Source organism: Semicossyphus pulcher, unplaced genomic scaffold (assembly GCF_022749685.1).
Source record: "Semicossyphus pulcher isolate SPU_LCO1_2020_fin unplaced genomic scaffold, fSemPul1.0.p SCAF_21, whole genome shotgun sequence".
Lineage (NCBI taxonomy): Eukaryota > Metazoa > Chordata > Actinopteri > Labriformes > Labridae > Semicossyphus > Semicossyphus pulcher.
The window spans coordinates 14,156,968-14,172,648 of record NW_027211695.1 but is presented as its reverse complement, the minus strand read 5'-3'; the positions used below and the strand labels follow the sequence as shown (position 1 = coordinate 14,172,648).

Sequence of the window (15,681 nt, the reverse complement as noted above, 5' to 3'; positions counted from 1 at the left end):
TCTCACATTGGGTGATGACTGTGGGGAAAACAGGAAAGAAAACAACCATTCTCTGGGTGTGTGTGTGTGTGTTAGGAGAGAAAGAATGTGTGTATGTGTGTGAGTGTGCGCAATATGAATACATTTAGTGTGAACCTAAATCAGCCATCAGTTGTGTGACGAACCTGGAAAATGGAAGAAAATGGTGCTTTAGGTTAAATGTGGATTAATCAGCATATCTTTGTATCAACAGAAGAACTGCACCATATTTGGTTGGGTTTTTGGCTAACCAGAGTCAACTGTGAAGATTACTTGGTTGTGTTTTTATTGATCCTCCCTCTTGTTATTGAGAAGTAAATATGAAGTAGGCCACAACCAACCACAATGACGCTCTAATCGCCAACCAGCTCCTTGTTTTTCCCCCAATCCAACATTTCATTCAGAGAAGTGAAATGATTGGATTGTTTACCTGCTTGTCCATGTAGAAGCCCATCTGTGTGAATTGTGCTCGTGCACGTTTATGGAGACTTCCAAAAGCAAAAGCTAGTGAGCTTAATGCATAAGAATGGAAGAAGTGGTTACAAACATGTCCTTTGTTGTTATCTTTGTTTGGCTTACTCTTGCTAGCTTCCCAAAGTTTGACTACCTCAGCTTGAATATCTGGATCGGTTTTAAAAATGAGTCTAACTGGTGGTACCAAACGAAAGGCCAAGGTGGTACCAAGTCATTAATCAAGATGATAATGACTTTTATAATCCACTGTTTTGTTCAGTTCAACCAATGACTGTATATATAGATAGACGACGCGTCTCCATCTGCTCCCATTGTACCAAAGTGATGCTAAAATAGCCCCTTTGATAGGCGCTGCCATCTTGCGATGGTGACGTCATTTGGAGCCAGAGTCTGCGCAGTAGAGATCGGCGGGTGAAGCGGTCGTAGCCACTTCCGCTAACCACAACACACACTTATCTGAATAAACAGCAAGGATCCTGCACGCCTGCGTGTTTAACAGCAGAACAGCTTCTCTGTGTTGGTCTGAGGTTAACGTTCACAGGTATGGAATCTTCAACGACTGTAGTGATTGTTTTTGTTTCGTTTCCTCTCGCTGATCGTCCTCCACTCTGTTCACCCGGAACTGATTGGCTGCAGGAGCTGTATTGGTCAACAGAGCTGTCAATCATCATTTTGACAGCATTAAATAACTAATTCAAAGTAAACATGTCAGAAAAATAAAGCTCCTAGCTCTTTCACCTTTTCTATTTCAGGACGTGTCCAGGTGTTGTTCCCTGGAAATTGGTGAGAGTCCTCTAAAATCAGACAATAGACATTGTCTCTGTTTCCTCTCATCTGGAAAGAACATCTCAACCTGTGTGTCTGCTTCTGTTCCTCTTTTAGACTCAATCCAAATGGAAATTGTGATAGTCGTCCCAATGTGATCACTTCTGACACATTCCCGTATGTGCGTGTTCTGTGATGGGAGCTCTTCAGTAGCTAATGATGAATTCTGGCATTTTATCGGTCTGTCTATCGTCCAACTTCCTGTCAGAGTGCCAAGCAGACAGGAAATCAGGGCTCTGAACTGCATGTTGCAGGAAGCCGCAGAAAGATAACACACAAGCACACACACACAACAATATTTGCGCCACTGTGTGTGTTTGTCTGAAGAATCAGATGGTTGCAAAGTTTATTTTCTGAGTCGCGTTTTGAGTTCACACATTATGATGGTTAGGGTTGAGTTGAATTAAAAATCTTACTGAAAATATGTGTATTTATTCACTAGATCATTAACCTAAATATAGGCCTAAGATGTAAAAGGCATTCATGCAACAAATACTTAGCTACTACTACTTGGCTATGTATCAAAAAACAAGAAGTGTTGTTAGCTAACAGCGACTGCTGGCTAGTTTGCGATCAAACTTCTTGCTTAGATAATTCAAAGTGTTTTTGTCTGGAGACTTAAAACAATATAGTTAGTGTCAAAGGAACTGGACCCAAATGTTTCTCATAAGCTATCTCTAAATGTTCCCGTTTCTTTCTTGGCTTCAGGTACTAAGAAGAAGACAAAGGTCATCAAGAACAACCCTAACCCTGTTTGGAACGAGGTATGACCTTTACACAACCTTTAATTCATTATTTGCCATTTAGAAAACTACAGACAAGCTATAAGAAGGATGAATGAACAAAGTTTGTCAAAGAACGTTGTCAAATACATTTTCCTTCAACTGTCCACTAATGTTTTTTCCCTGTCCTGTCAGGGGTTTGAATGGGATCTGAAGGGAATTCCTCTGGACTCTGGTGCGGAGCTGCACTGTGTCGTCAAAGACCATGAGAAGATGGGGAGAAACAGGTACTGACTGCTGGGTATCACTGTCGTTTTATCACTTATCTAAGTTAGACAGTCTTAGATAATCACCTGTAGGGATGGACATGTTTGCTGGTCTATCCTGGACGAGACTGAAATATCTCCACAGCTAATGACCTGATGGATACTTGGATTGATTGTATGGGCGTTCATTGGCCAAAGAGGGTGAATCTTGTGGTGGACGTACGTGGTGAAATGGAGTAAAATACTTTGACACCTGCTCGATAGATTGTCTTGGCATTTGGTTCAGAGATTCATGTTTCCATCTGGATACTTTGTACCGTGCCAGAACTTCAGTTTGTCCAACACGTTGCTTTGAACAAATAGCTGACAAAAAATGGTGATGTCCATCAGCAATACTTGTTTGCAGCTGCCGTCTGTGTTGACAATGATTAAAGCTTTACAACATGCCACAATGGCTTACTGTGCGACCATACCAACCACTGACACAAAACAATGGTTACATAACTTGTTATTCTAATAATGCTGTAATGTAGGTAACCACAGCCTGTAGGGTATGGTAAATCATCAAAGATGTTGTTGGATGTCCGATGCTCTTGCTCTCTTCTAGAACTTTTTAGGCTGCCTGCATTCTCCTCTTAAAGGACAACTTTGGGATTTTTCAACCTAGACCCTATTTTCCCATGTGTTTGTGTGTAAGTGACAAATGGAGACAACAATTATTGAAATCGATCCAGTATTCAGCGAGGGAGCACCGGCCGGCAGCCGCCAAATGAGATACAATGTAGCTAAACGGGGCACCGGGCATACGCCAATATACAGCCACTAAAAGCGCTTGTTTTTGACAGGCTCAGATCGATTTAATAAGTGTCTGACAACACTGTGGCAGCCATGCTACTTTACCTTATGCTGTCTGTTGTTGTCTGTAACCAAGTCTCGCTCACGGAGAAGTCTCGCGCTGAAATCTCGCGTGAGACCGTAGTTGTTGCAGAAAGAAGGAGAGAGGAGTGAATCTTACAAATCAGATAAATCTTCAGCCGTGACAATCTTTTAGATAGCACTGAGCAACGCTTTCTGTACTTCTACACAACAAACTGCACTTCTTCCTCTTCGTCTTTGTCTTCTCTCACTCCTCTCTCCTTTTTCCAACAACTACGGTCTCACCCGAGATTTCAGCGCAAGACTTCTCCGTGAGCGAGACTTGGTTACAGACTTGGAAAATAGGGTCTAGGTTGGATATCCCGAAGTTAGGAGTATAAGTAATGCCAACCTTAATGACTCAAATTCAATCGACATCTTTCAATTTGAAGAAAGGTTAATGTCGTAAACGGCCCCCTCCAATGAAATCTAAATTTAGCCTTGTTACCATCTCCATTTTGTTTGTTCCACATGCTACAAGACTCAAAAACATTAATTCAGACGGAAGCTGAATGGAACGGACCAAACTCGACAGGACGCGGGCGTGGAGCATGGCCCAGGCTTGTTTGTTTTATCAGAACACCCCTTCAGTCGGTTATTTTTGGACCGTTCTGCTTCATCAAGATGTCAAGTGTGCTGGAGTTTGTTCGGAGGGGAAAGGGCAGACATGAATGAATAGAGTCATCCTCTCATTGTGGTCGTTGAGTGTTTAGTAACTCGTATTTCCACCCATTCACAGGCTGATATGTTGATTGAGTTATTTATCCATTCATCAGCCACTTGACAAGAGCGTGACCTCTGGAAAAAACAAATCACTTGCTTATTCATACTGTTTCATTTGACAGTGAAAGATTTGTAGTCACTGACATTCACTTAACTCTTTGATGTAACGATTCTGCTCGTGATGGTTTTCCCACCAATAGGTCAGTTCAGTTTGTTCCTGCTTTGGTCTGAACTGTCCTAAACAGCACAAATCTGGGCCAACACTCACACTAGTGTAGTGAATACACATTTGAAGTGTGTGTGTGTGTCTGTTCAGGTTCCTCGGGGAAAGCCGGCTGGCTCTTCGGGACGTGCTCTACTCTCCCAACTTTGCCGCGACCTTCACCATCTCCCTGCTGGACACCAAGAGAAACAACACAGGGGTGAGCACACACACACACACACACACACACACACACACACCCACATAGAGTAATACAGAGACAGATTCATTTACAGTCTCATTGTATCATGAGCCAATGACAAATCATAAATCAGTCTCAGCTTCCTCTCTGGATCTCAAAATAGAGGAAGACATTCCTGAGTCAGAATAACAACCATACCTACCTACCTCATTCTTCTTCTCTTTTTTAATTTGTTTTTTTTTTTGGTGTTTTTTTAAAAAGATTATTATTTTAACTTTTTGCTTATATTAGATAGGATAGCTGTAAACACAAAGGAACTGTAAGAACACACCGTGAGTCAAATGGGGCGCCTGCTCTACCAACTGAGCTAAACCAATGGCCAGAATTTTTTATCCTCTTATTGTCTTTCATTACAAGTTCTTAGATTGTGAAAGAACCCCTATCAACACCAGTTTGCGGGTCTTGCCGCTTACTGGCGTTCATAATTCTGAGGCAAGTTCAACCGTTAAAGAACGTTAATTAAAACAGAAATGTTGGTGCGTTGAACACCCTGTTGTGCATGACATGGGACTGCAAATACAGAGCCTGAAGTCCTCGTCGCACTGATCGCAGGTTCGACTCCCAGTCTGCCAATCATTTGGTGCATGTCATCCCCCACTCTCTACTCCCAACATTTCCTGTCTATCTTCAGCTGTCCTATGAATAAAGGCAAAAGCCACAAAAATAATCTTAAAAAAGAAAAAGAAAAAAAAACATCCGACACACCCACTACATAAGAGAAAATGCATCTCAAAGTCCGTTAAACACTTTTACATTATGGGGAACTTGGTGTGCCAAAGCTAAAGAGAGGTCCGAGTGTTGCAACGGTTTAGCAGTATGGCGGATCCTGTGGCCGAAAACCAAAGAAGCACCCAGCAAAGTTTCTGATGCTCCAGATACAAGAAAAAATTAGCATTAAAATGAAGGATCTGGAAGGTCAAACACTGCCATGTGACGACGGTGTTTGTGTAACTACTCTCCCTGCCAGACGGGGGAGACAAAAGCTCCACACTGCTGGTTTAAGAAAAGGCCACGCTGGTGAGAATGAAAACTATTTCTTCATTACTGTTGCTTAAACTCCAACTGGACACACACCATGCTCGGCCACACCTAAAGTCATCTTCTGTTTCAAGCTTTAGATGAGACAATGTTCTGTTTCCCATCGTCGCTTCCTGAAGCAAAAACAAAGTCTTCCTCTCGCAGTCAGAGTGCATCTGATTGATGTCTTTCTCTCTCTCGCTCGCTCTCTATTTTTAAAGTATACAAATATTCTGAAATGTTTGGAAAAGTCTTGAAGAGTTCTTGAATGTAACATTAACCGGTTGAACCAGATCGACTTATGTGTCCCCGTACACACAGACCCTGATATCTTTGTTTACGAAATAATTACAGCGTGTTGCTGAAGTTCCTGTTAAAGGAAACTGCTGAAGACTACACCTTCCACAGGTCGTCACACCCAACACTGCTGCTGCAAGACTGCTGCTCGATAAATCCTTATTTGTGTGTCATTTGTATTCAATTTCAAGCCCTCCATCATTAAAAGGTCTTGTGCATAAATATTTAAACAGTTTTTCTTCTGCAAAGTAAAAATGTCGTGCATTGGAGTCGTTCGCAGACAAAAAAGTTGCCATTACTGATTAAACAAACTTGTTTTACTGAGGAGAAATGCAGTTATACATGCAGTGAACATACTTAATACATTTACCTCCAGTGTGTGTGCTTTCTCTGGCTCCTTTAGGCCACGCTGACCCTGCAGGTTTCCTACATCCCTCCTCCAGGATCGGCTCCGATCTACCTGCCTCCTCCGCAGCCTGAGGCTCTGCCACACAACAACCCCAATGTGGAGCTGGACACCGTCACAAGTAACAAAACCAGTCCCACTCCCTTTATCCCTCGGAAAATAAGTGAATACAAAACTAAGAACAACAAAAACTTTCTGTTGCAGTGATTTCTCTGGACACTTTGGGGGAGGAGGACACGGAGAGTATGATAATGCTGGAGCCGCCAGAGGACCAGAGTCAAGACGACGGACGCTCCATGGTCATCGTAGGTCCTCAGGGGCCCTCGGGCCATGAGTCCCCCGCTGCTCAGATACCTAAACGCTCACCACCGTCCTACAACACCCAGGGAGGGCTGAGGAAGAGGAGGAGAGGAGGAGGCAGCAGTCAGTCCAAACCTCTGCCAAACAAACCACAGGACTTACAGGTTTGTACCAGCCGGGGCCAAAGCGTAGCCCTTCACGTACCTGCTGGTGCTGAAGTAATTGGCTCTCATTGCTAATGGGAGACTAAAACCCGTGTTGGGACTGGTGATGATGAGTGATTTCAAAGAAACAGACATGTAAGGAAGTCAACATGCTTCAACCTCACAGTGCCACCTTGTGGGGATTCTGCCGTATTACATGAGAAACCCAAGAAAGAACCTATGTTAGCCACAAAACCATGAAAACAACCAAATCATTGCTATAAGAGCAGATAAGATGACTTTTTTAGTTTCATTTTGTGCATGTTAAAGGCTGTATTTGCTGATTGATACCTTAACACGTGTTCCTGCTCACGTCTTGCTGTCCAGGTTCGTGTAAGGGTCATTGAAGGCCGACAGTTGCCGGGCATCAACATCAAGCCTGTTGTCAAAGTATCGGTAGCCGGGCAGAGCAAGAGGACCCGCATCAGAAAAGGCAACAACCCGATGTTTGATGAGGTAAACAACAATCACTGACAGTTAAACATTGAATCTCTTTCTCAGTCAAACAGCAGCTTCAGTATTTTCTAATCCGCAGACGTTCTTCATGAACTTCTTTGAGACTCCATCAGACCTGTTCGACGAACCCATCTTCATCACTGTGAGTCTGATTTGTAATTTCACCTCCATTTTTATTCCATTCAGGGTTGGATGGATGCATCATTAATACTTGCTCACCTTGATAGAAAGTTTCTCTCTCTCTGGCTGACAGGTGTGTGACTCACGCTCGCTCAGAACCGATGCTGTGATCGGTGAATTCAAGGTAAACCTTCAGTGCTTGTGAGCGTTTTTTGCTGGGTGATTGTTTTTTGTAGCCCATTCAGCTCACAAAAAATGTAATTAAAGAGCAAAAACATCTAAAATTATTATTATTTTTTTTACTACAGTTAGATGTGGGCACTGTCTACAATGAGCACAGTGAGTATACGATATAGTATAGTTCTTTCATTGAAGTTCTTGATCACTGTATATTGTTGGAAATTTTGGAGTATAAACTCGCCCCCCTTCTCTTCAGGACACTGCTTCTTGAGGAAATGGTTACTGCTGTGTGACCCGGACGATCTTTCTGCTGGGGTCAAAGGTTACCTGAAGGTCAGCTTGTTGGTTTTGGCAGCTGGAGACGAGCCACCGGTGAGTGTGATTAGATTCTTTGAAACACAATATGTAAAAAATCACCAAAACTGGTTGACTAGGGATTGACCTGCTGCAGGGGATCCGGTAAGGAGTCCACAAGAGATGTCTGACTTTGGAGTCAGGAGTCTTTATTGCGAAGGCAATTTACTGACATTGAATATGTGGTTCTGGAATAAAATCAAAGGAAAATAATAAACCACTGTCCATAACTGAACGTCAACCCAATATAATGCAGTTATAATGACAATATGGCAATCTGATGCAGTATTAATAAGGCTGGCTGACAAAAATGCACATTTCCTGCATAGTTATGAAATTGGGTTCTGCCCCTTTAAGAGCTAGTCAGGTGACTCTGTGCTGGACTGTCCAGACGGCACATTCGCCACGAACCTAGCTAATAAACAACAAACTTAACAGTAGCAAGACGCTATGATTAATCAAAGGTATGGAACAACTGTGATGTTTCTATGCACACACAACTTCAGCAGATCAGCTTGACAACTAGACTATCTAAAGTCCGTTCTGGAACACTGAGTCTCCGTTTCCTCAACCGTTGCAGTTGTAGACGATAGATTAAAACAGTCTCGAACACTCGAACACTCGAATGCTGATTGGACGAAGCTCAATTGCCGGCACCTCGTGAGTTCGGCAGCGGGGACCAGAGAGAGAGAGTAAGGGCGAGAGAAAGAGAGGGGGGGGCGAGAGCGAGCGACAGACAGGATGACAGATAGAGAGGTCCAGTGCAGATAATGGCCTTCTCTACACAATACTTACAACTGAATTCCATGTTGCTTTGAATATTGTATGTGTAACACAAGGTTTTGAACGTTACAATCAAAACCTAATAATCAACCTAATAATGTTAGCCTGCTAGGTTAACCCGCAGGTAAGTACAGCTGAGGTTGGAAGAACTAGGGCTTCACCCCTGCTCCTGCAGAGCGACCTTCCTGCACGTTCTAGATTTCTCCTTACTCTAACCCACCTGATTGGAATGTTTTGCTCATTATCAATCCCCTGAGATGCTTCAGTTGGTTGATGACGAGCAGATCATTCAAATCAGGTGTGTTAGAGTACGGAGAAACCTAAAACATGCAGGAAGGTAGCTCTCCAGGAGCATGATTGGAGACCCCTGAACTAGAGCTTAGACCCCAATTTGAGCCTGACATACATTTATATTTAGGTAAATTTACAGCCTTTCTTTGGGTGCCACACAGAGACATAACCAATCAGAATTGTTCCGAACTGCAAGCCCCGCCCCCAAAGTTCCTGCACTTTTGAAAAGAACTACCCCGTGAGCAGGGACTTTGTTTGGTGTAGACTCCCTGTGTTAGAAAGTTCTGCCAACTGTTTCTAGTCTCCGGGGAAAGTTGGTGGAGACACAGGTCATGGCGCCATTTTCTACATTAGATATTCCACAAAGGAAATAGGCTTCCGAAGGCTGTGAATTAATAAAGGTCTTTACTGTGTGTCTTCCAGGCTGATAAACGTGAGTGCGTAGAGGATAAAGAAGACATAGAAGGAAACCTGCTGAGACCGGCTGGTCTGTCTCTGAGAGGAGCCACTTTCACTCTGAGGATCTTCCGAGCTGAAGACCTGCCGCAAAGTTAGTCTCCAGTGTGTACTTCGTCTTCTGAGCTGAATGTGACAATGGAGGTAAATCTTATGTCTTTCTGGTTTCTATCTGCAGTGGACGACGCCTTCATGGATGGCATGAGGCAGATTCTTGGGTTTGACAGCAACAGGAAGAACCTGGTGGATCCTCTGGTGGAGATCCACTTTGCTGGAAAAACAGTATGCCATCCTATGTTCTCCATCAAAGTCATTTGATCCAAGCAATTTTCTATATAGATCTAGATATTCAAGGTGTTTTGTCTTTCTTTCTTTTTTAGATCTCCACTAAGATTATGGAGAAGAATGCCAATCCACAGTGGAACCAGAGTCTGTCCATGCCTATTAGGGTGAGACCCAGAAACAGAGGACAAGTTATTATGTCCTAACATGACACAGAATTACGACTATACAGTATATTCTTTCTTTTCTGTCCTAGTTTCCCTCCATGTGTGAGAAGATGAGGATCAGGATTCTGGACTGGTGAATCCCAGATGATATATAACATATTTCATTGTCTTAAAATCATAATATTTGCATGAAACCTAGATTGTCTGAAAATGTAAAGCGTTTGAAGTCGGACACTGCCCCAGCGTTTGAAAACCTCTGGTTGAGAGACATGTAACCATTTGGCTTTAAAAGCATGTGTCAGACCTTTGGATTCTTCCCTTTCAGGGACAGAGCCAGTCACAATGATGTCATTGGCACCACCCATCTCTGCATGTCTAAGATATCCGCCCCCGGTGGAGAGATAGATGGTAAGTAACTAGCCAGAACTGGCCTGAACTTGACCGGACCCCGACTGTCTGGTTGGGACAGATTTTGGCTTCAATTGGCCGGTGCTTTTTAAGACTAATTTCTGGTTCTATATATATATCTGTTGTGTTTCTCCCAAACTGACACGTCTTAAAACGTAACCGAGCTCACATGAATCAATAGGTAACATCTATATTTATCAGTTTACATTTGAAAAGTTTGACAAATTTAGCTCAGAGTGGGTGATAATTGGAAAATAATTGAACACTTTGGGCTGATCTATCGCTATCGCTATCGCTATCCATAGCTGGTTAAGATGGCCTGTAACTTTCGAGCCCTGCAGCTGGTGAAGTCTTCAGTTCTTCTTGCTCCTGAGGTTTTCATAGTGAGCAGGTTTACTGCATTTAACAGTCAAAAGTTTGCGTCACCCCAAGCTTGATGTTGTCGGCCATATTCCACAGCCTTATGTTCAACTCGCCCTGTCCGCTGACTTCTTACATAATGTATCAGTTTTGTGCGGCTCTGTCATCTCAGCATTGACTGCTGGCTACCTAATTTGGGATATTCAGATTGATCTGTCTTGTCAGGTAGCTTTCTGCAACAGTGGAGTGTGTGTGGCTATTGAGTATAGCAGTCTGACCAGCGTGAACCCAGTATGAGTTTGCTCTGCAGTTCTTCTTCAGAACTGATCTTTGGATTTTATTATAGAAAGTCTTGAACCACCAGATGGGTCTGTGGTCTGTGAACATAACCAAGCATGCTGTTGTTTTCAGTGTCATGCATGAAGACTAACTTTACAATGTTTGTGTGCTGAACACATACCTTGCTTGGTTATCTGTCCTTGGAGTGCCTCGCAGTTGTCTCGTCCTTGCCGATTTAAGATGACCTGCATGAGCTTTGTTGACGCATTTTTCTTTGTTGGTCATTATCTAAAGAAAGTTTTTTAATATTGTAGAATATTACTGATAGATTAGTTGGTAGACTAACTAGAATCTAAGTAAAGCTAGTTTCTGCTGTGGTTGAAAGATTTAACTCACGTCATCTTGTTTCGAGTAATTCACTTGGAAACAAGTCTTCAGCTTGTTGTAAAGAGTGTAGTGGTCGAATCCAAATGTCCACCATCAGTACTCACAGACTTCCTGAGTGACCGGGTAAAGTCTGGACATTTGGATTCAGCTTTCTCGTAAGTTTGTATTTGCTTGGTTTGGAGTGGCGTTCAAAGACGTCTGTTTCCTCTGACCATCTGTCTGTGATTCTGAACCATCCTTCCTCTCTACGCATTCAGATGACTTGACTCCACGGACCATCCACTCTGGCAGTACGTCCACCATCCTCTTTCATTCTGTGTGAAACAGATCAGTTGTCGATTACGCTGTTTCACTTTGTTTTCTGCTAATTATTTTCCTCTACTGTAAACTCATAACTGTTTCCATCTTTGCTTAATTCTGATGAAACTCTCTGAATCAATTTTGTCAAGTGTTCATAATTTCCAGCAGTCATCAATGAGGCAATCAATCTCTTCATCATTTTCATTGTTCCCCAATCTTTTGTGTTAGCAACATGTTGATGAAATCAAATTATATTTTATGTAATTCCAGTTGATGACAGTCTTGGTTTCCTCCCAACGTTTGGTCCATGTTTTGTCAACCTGTATGGCAGCCCTAGAGAGTTCACCGCCTTCAACGATCCACACGAGACGCTAAACCTTGGAAAAGTAAGTTCATGTGGATTTTACTTCATCACGACTCATCTTCCCTCCCTGTGCATGTGTGGGTTCCCTCCAGGTTCTCCGGCTTCCTCCCACAGTCCAAAGACATGCTCGTTAGGTTCATTGGTGCCTCTCAATTACTGGTTGATTGACTGGCGACCAGTCCAGGGTGTACCCAGCCTCTTGCCCAATGACAGCTGGGATTGGCTCCAGCCCCCCGTGACCCTGATCAGGATAAGCGGTATAGATAATGGATGGATGGATGGATGGAGTATTCATCTTCCTAAATAGAATAGAACAGAACTTTATTGTCCAGGTTGCCAGAGGAACTCTGTAGCGCCTCCTAGAGCTCAGAAGCCCAAACTGGCCGAAGAGAGGATGAGAGCTGTCACCCACAATGCTTCTCGCTTTCTTCCTCGTCACTTCAGTGGAAAGTTGGTTCAAAGACGTTTGAGTTACACCAACTATTTTACTGACCATGACTATGATCTTAGGGAGTACACAACTTTGTACGTTACATAGATGTCTCGGCAACATTTCACTGAATATTTGACCTTTAACAGATTTGGTTTCTGTCTGTCAGGGGGAGGGCGTGGCGTACCGAGGTCGAGTCTTACTAGAATTAACTACAAAACTGGCGGACAAGCCTGAGCAGAAAACTGAAGAAATACCATCAGATGACCTGCTGGTGGTGGAGGTGAGATCAGGGTAGATGTTTTATAAACACCTGAACAACACAGAGCAATGTATCATCCATCCCTCGTGTCTCCTAACAGAAGTTTCTCAGGAAGAGGAAGTTCTCTCTCTTCGTGGCGTTTTACTCCGCCACACTCCTCCAAGACGTGGATGACGCCATCCAGTTCGAGGTCAGCATCGGTAACTACGGCAACAAGTTTGACTACACCTGCCTCCCTCTGGCCTCCACCACCCAGTTCAGCAGGGCTGTTTTTGACGGTAGGTCAAAGGTCAGGTTTCTGGTTAGTTTTGATTGTAGATCGCTGTTTATTGATTTGCTGACTGTATCACCTCTGTGTGTGTATTCCAGGTTGTCACTACTACTACCTCCCTTGGGGCAACATTAAACCAGTAGTGGTTCTGTCTTCAGAGTGGGAGGATATCAAACCAAGGATCGAGGCTCTCAACATGCTGCTGGCTATCATAGACAGACTGGTAGGTGTTGCGTCAATGTGGCTGTGTGTGTGTTAGTGTTTGCTGTTGTACATCTATCTTTTTTACAACCTTAAAATTGAGGAAATGTTTGCAAAATGAGGACATTCATGCTGGTCTCCTGTTAAACTACATGTAGAGCGGTTAATATCTCAACGTGTGTGTTTGCTCATCCAGGAAGCGAACCTGCAGCAGGTGCAGCTGGAAGTGAAGGCCGGCGGTGATCTGGAGGAGGTGGAACTGCGAGTGGTCGAGCTGTTGGATCAGGTTATTACAGACTGCAGGTAAACAATGGCTTAAATGTGTATATGATGGTGTAATCCCACCACTTCAGACTGCAAACAAAAGCAGCGCTTTATTCATTGTCTCTCTCTCTTTCTCCAGTGAAGAGCTGCCCTCTCTCGACCACTGGCAGTGTGCGACTCCTCTGGATCGCTCTTTGAGGCACATTCGTACTCTCCACCTGCAGCAGATCGTTGCGGCGGCGCTGGCCCTCAAGCACGGACCTGCTACGGAGCTCTCCATTGTGCTGGACCAGGCGGAGGACTGGGCCAGCAGGCTGAGGAGCATGGCAGAGGAGGTGAGTGTGTTTATTAGTTGTTTAAATGAGCTAAGTTGGAGGCAATCTGGTAAATAACTCCTCAATTTAAAGCCAAAGAAGAAGAAATGGTTGTCTAAAATTCAGCTGAAGTTCTCAGGGATTTCCCATTTGACTGGCCATTTTTTGTCAACATTTTTAGGAATGAGCATTCATGTGAGTTTTGTGTATTCTATGTCTTTCTCACCCCAGCCTCAGAACAGTCTGCCAGACATAGTGATATGGATGCTGCAGGGCGACCGCAGGGTGGCGTACCACCGCATCCCAGCACACACTGTCATCTTCTCCCAGGAACACTGTGGGAAACACTGCGGACAGCTGCAGACTGTCTTCCTCAAGGTAAACACACACAAACATATTAACTTTAAGGTAATTTTGGGGACATTACATAGACTTATAATCTTTTCCTGGACACTAAGCCTAACCACTTCACAATTGAGGACAGGGCTTCTGTCCCCATTTGGACAAGCGGTCCCAAAAAAAGTAACTTGTCTTGAGCATGTGTCCCCAGAAAGATGCTAAGTCAGACACACAGCACACACACATTTTCTCTTCTGAAATAACGCTTCACTGACCCGCTTTCTGTGTCGGGTAGCACCCACAGAGTCGTGGTGGAGAAGCCAAACTTCCCGGTCAGCTGAGGGTTAAAGTCTGGTTTGGATTGACTGCTGACGTCAAACACTTCAACGAATACGCTGAAGGAAAACTGTCAGTGTTTGCTGAGACGGTAAGATGGTAGTGAAAACTTCTGAGTTTGCCGTAAATGAATTTGGACCCTGCTCTCATAGGGCCCTTAAAGTATCACCCAGTGACCCAAATCTATCTTTGTTTCTCTTTGTGCAGTATGAGAACCAAACAAGACTCGCCCTGGTGGGCAGTTGGGGAACTACAGGTCTGACCTACCCCAAGTTCAGTGACGTCACTGGGAGAGTCAAGCTGCCCAAAGAGAGCTTCAAACCATCACCCGGCTGGACCTGGGCTGGAGACTGGTTCATCAGCCCTGAGAAGACGTAAGTGTGAAGTCAATTTAATCGTTCACTTTTTTTTTTTGAGACTTAGATCAGCACTTATTCTCAAACACACCTTAGACTTTTGCAGTTTAATCCACTAAAATTCATATTTTTATGGTTTATACTGGCATATAATAATTGTGTTATAATTGTATATATTAGCTTTCTAACAACGAAGACAACTTTTGCAAGAGATACTTTGTCAAACAAAACTACAGTGGCCCGGAGGGGACAGATGGCAATTTTTAACATTTATCAGTTGTGGAAAAGATAAGCTAATGCAATAAGTATCAAGTATCTGTGTGTGTGTTTGTGTGTGCTCATGTGTAATGTTTGTGTCTGTGATGATAAATCCTCAGACTGCTGTTTGATGTGGACGCGGGTCACATGACCTTCTCGGAGGAAGTGTTTGAGAACCAGATGAGGCTGCCGGGCGGACAGTGGATCGGCATGCCAGAGGGCTACACTGACGTGGTACGTGTGTCTAAATACTGAACGTGCGTGCGTATGCACCTTTTATGGCTTCAGTCATGTCTGTTCATGTTAAAAAAATGTGTGTGTGTGTTTGTTTGTGTGTCAGAATGGGGAGAAAGCAGTGCCAAAGGATGATGTGGAGTGTCCTCCAGGCTGGGTGTGGGAGGAGGTGGAGTGGAGCGAGGATCTCAACAGGGCTGTGGATGATCAAGGTGCACACACACTCATATACCCGTAAAAACGAAATTAAATACAGCACTTTTACGTCCAATTCTTTAATGTGTGTGTGTGTCCAGGCTGGGAGTACGGCATCACCATCCCTCCAGATCGCCGGCCAAAGTCGTGGGTGCCGGCAGAGAAGATGTACCACACCAACCGGAGGAGACGATGGATACGGCTGAGACGACGAGACCAGCAGAAGATGGACGCGCTCAGAAAGGTAGAAGGAAGAAAGAGACACATTTCCAAGGATTTTCTAACCATAGGAAAAATACAGTGTCACCAGACTTATCCTTTATATATTTCATTAGATTGTTTATAACTTGTCATCAGCTGGAAGTTGTTCTAATCAACATGTTGTGCTGCATCTTGCCAGCAAA

General features: G+C 43.7%; 1 protein-coding gene across 1 annotated transcript in view; it reads left to right on the top strand.

The window, feature by feature from the left end:
* Positions 1 to 15,681, top strand: part of dysf (dysferlin, limb girdle muscular dystrophy 2B (autosomal recessive)) — a 77,334-nt gene that overhangs the window by 9,305 nt on the left and 52,348 nt on the right. The window contains exons 2-29 of the mRNA XM_069671740.1: positions 2,026 to 2,081; positions 2,235 to 2,326; positions 4,260 to 4,365; positions 6,125 to 6,248; positions 6,332 to 6,591; positions 6,958 to 7,086; positions 7,166 to 7,228; positions 7,340 to 7,390; positions 7,515 to 7,545; positions 7,643 to 7,758; positions 9,238 to 9,364; positions 9,449 to 9,552; positions 9,651 to 9,719; positions 9,809 to 9,852; positions 10,045 to 10,127; positions 11,411 to 11,443; positions 11,724 to 11,839; positions 12,417 to 12,530; positions 12,610 to 12,787; positions 12,879 to 13,003; positions 13,178 to 13,284; positions 13,385 to 13,580; positions 13,791 to 13,937; positions 14,194 to 14,325; positions 14,442 to 14,608; positions 14,968 to 15,082; positions 15,189 to 15,294; positions 15,379 to 15,521. Coding sequence (XP_069527841.1) covers positions 2,026 to 2,081; positions 2,235 to 2,326; positions 4,260 to 4,365; positions 6,125 to 6,248; positions 6,332 to 6,591; positions 6,958 to 7,086; positions 7,166 to 7,228; positions 7,340 to 7,390; positions 7,515 to 7,545; positions 7,643 to 7,758; positions 9,238 to 9,364; positions 9,449 to 9,552; positions 9,651 to 9,719; positions 9,809 to 9,852; positions 10,045 to 10,127; positions 11,411 to 11,443; positions 11,724 to 11,839; positions 12,417 to 12,530; positions 12,610 to 12,787; positions 12,879 to 13,003; positions 13,178 to 13,284; positions 13,385 to 13,580; positions 13,791 to 13,937; positions 14,194 to 14,325; positions 14,442 to 14,608; positions 14,968 to 15,082; positions 15,189 to 15,294; positions 15,379 to 15,521 — 3,134 coding nt within the window. The remainder of the gene's footprint in view (positions 1 to 2,025; positions 2,082 to 2,234; positions 2,327 to 4,259; positions 4,366 to 6,124; positions 6,249 to 6,331; positions 6,592 to 6,957; positions 7,087 to 7,165; positions 7,229 to 7,339; positions 7,391 to 7,514; positions 7,546 to 7,642; positions 7,759 to 9,237; positions 9,365 to 9,448; positions 9,553 to 9,650; positions 9,720 to 9,808; positions 9,853 to 10,044; positions 10,128 to 11,410; positions 11,444 to 11,723; positions 11,840 to 12,416; positions 12,531 to 12,609; positions 12,788 to 12,878; positions 13,004 to 13,177; positions 13,285 to 13,384; positions 13,581 to 13,790; positions 13,938 to 14,193; positions 14,326 to 14,441; positions 14,609 to 14,967; positions 15,083 to 15,188; positions 15,295 to 15,378; positions 15,522 to 15,681) is intronic.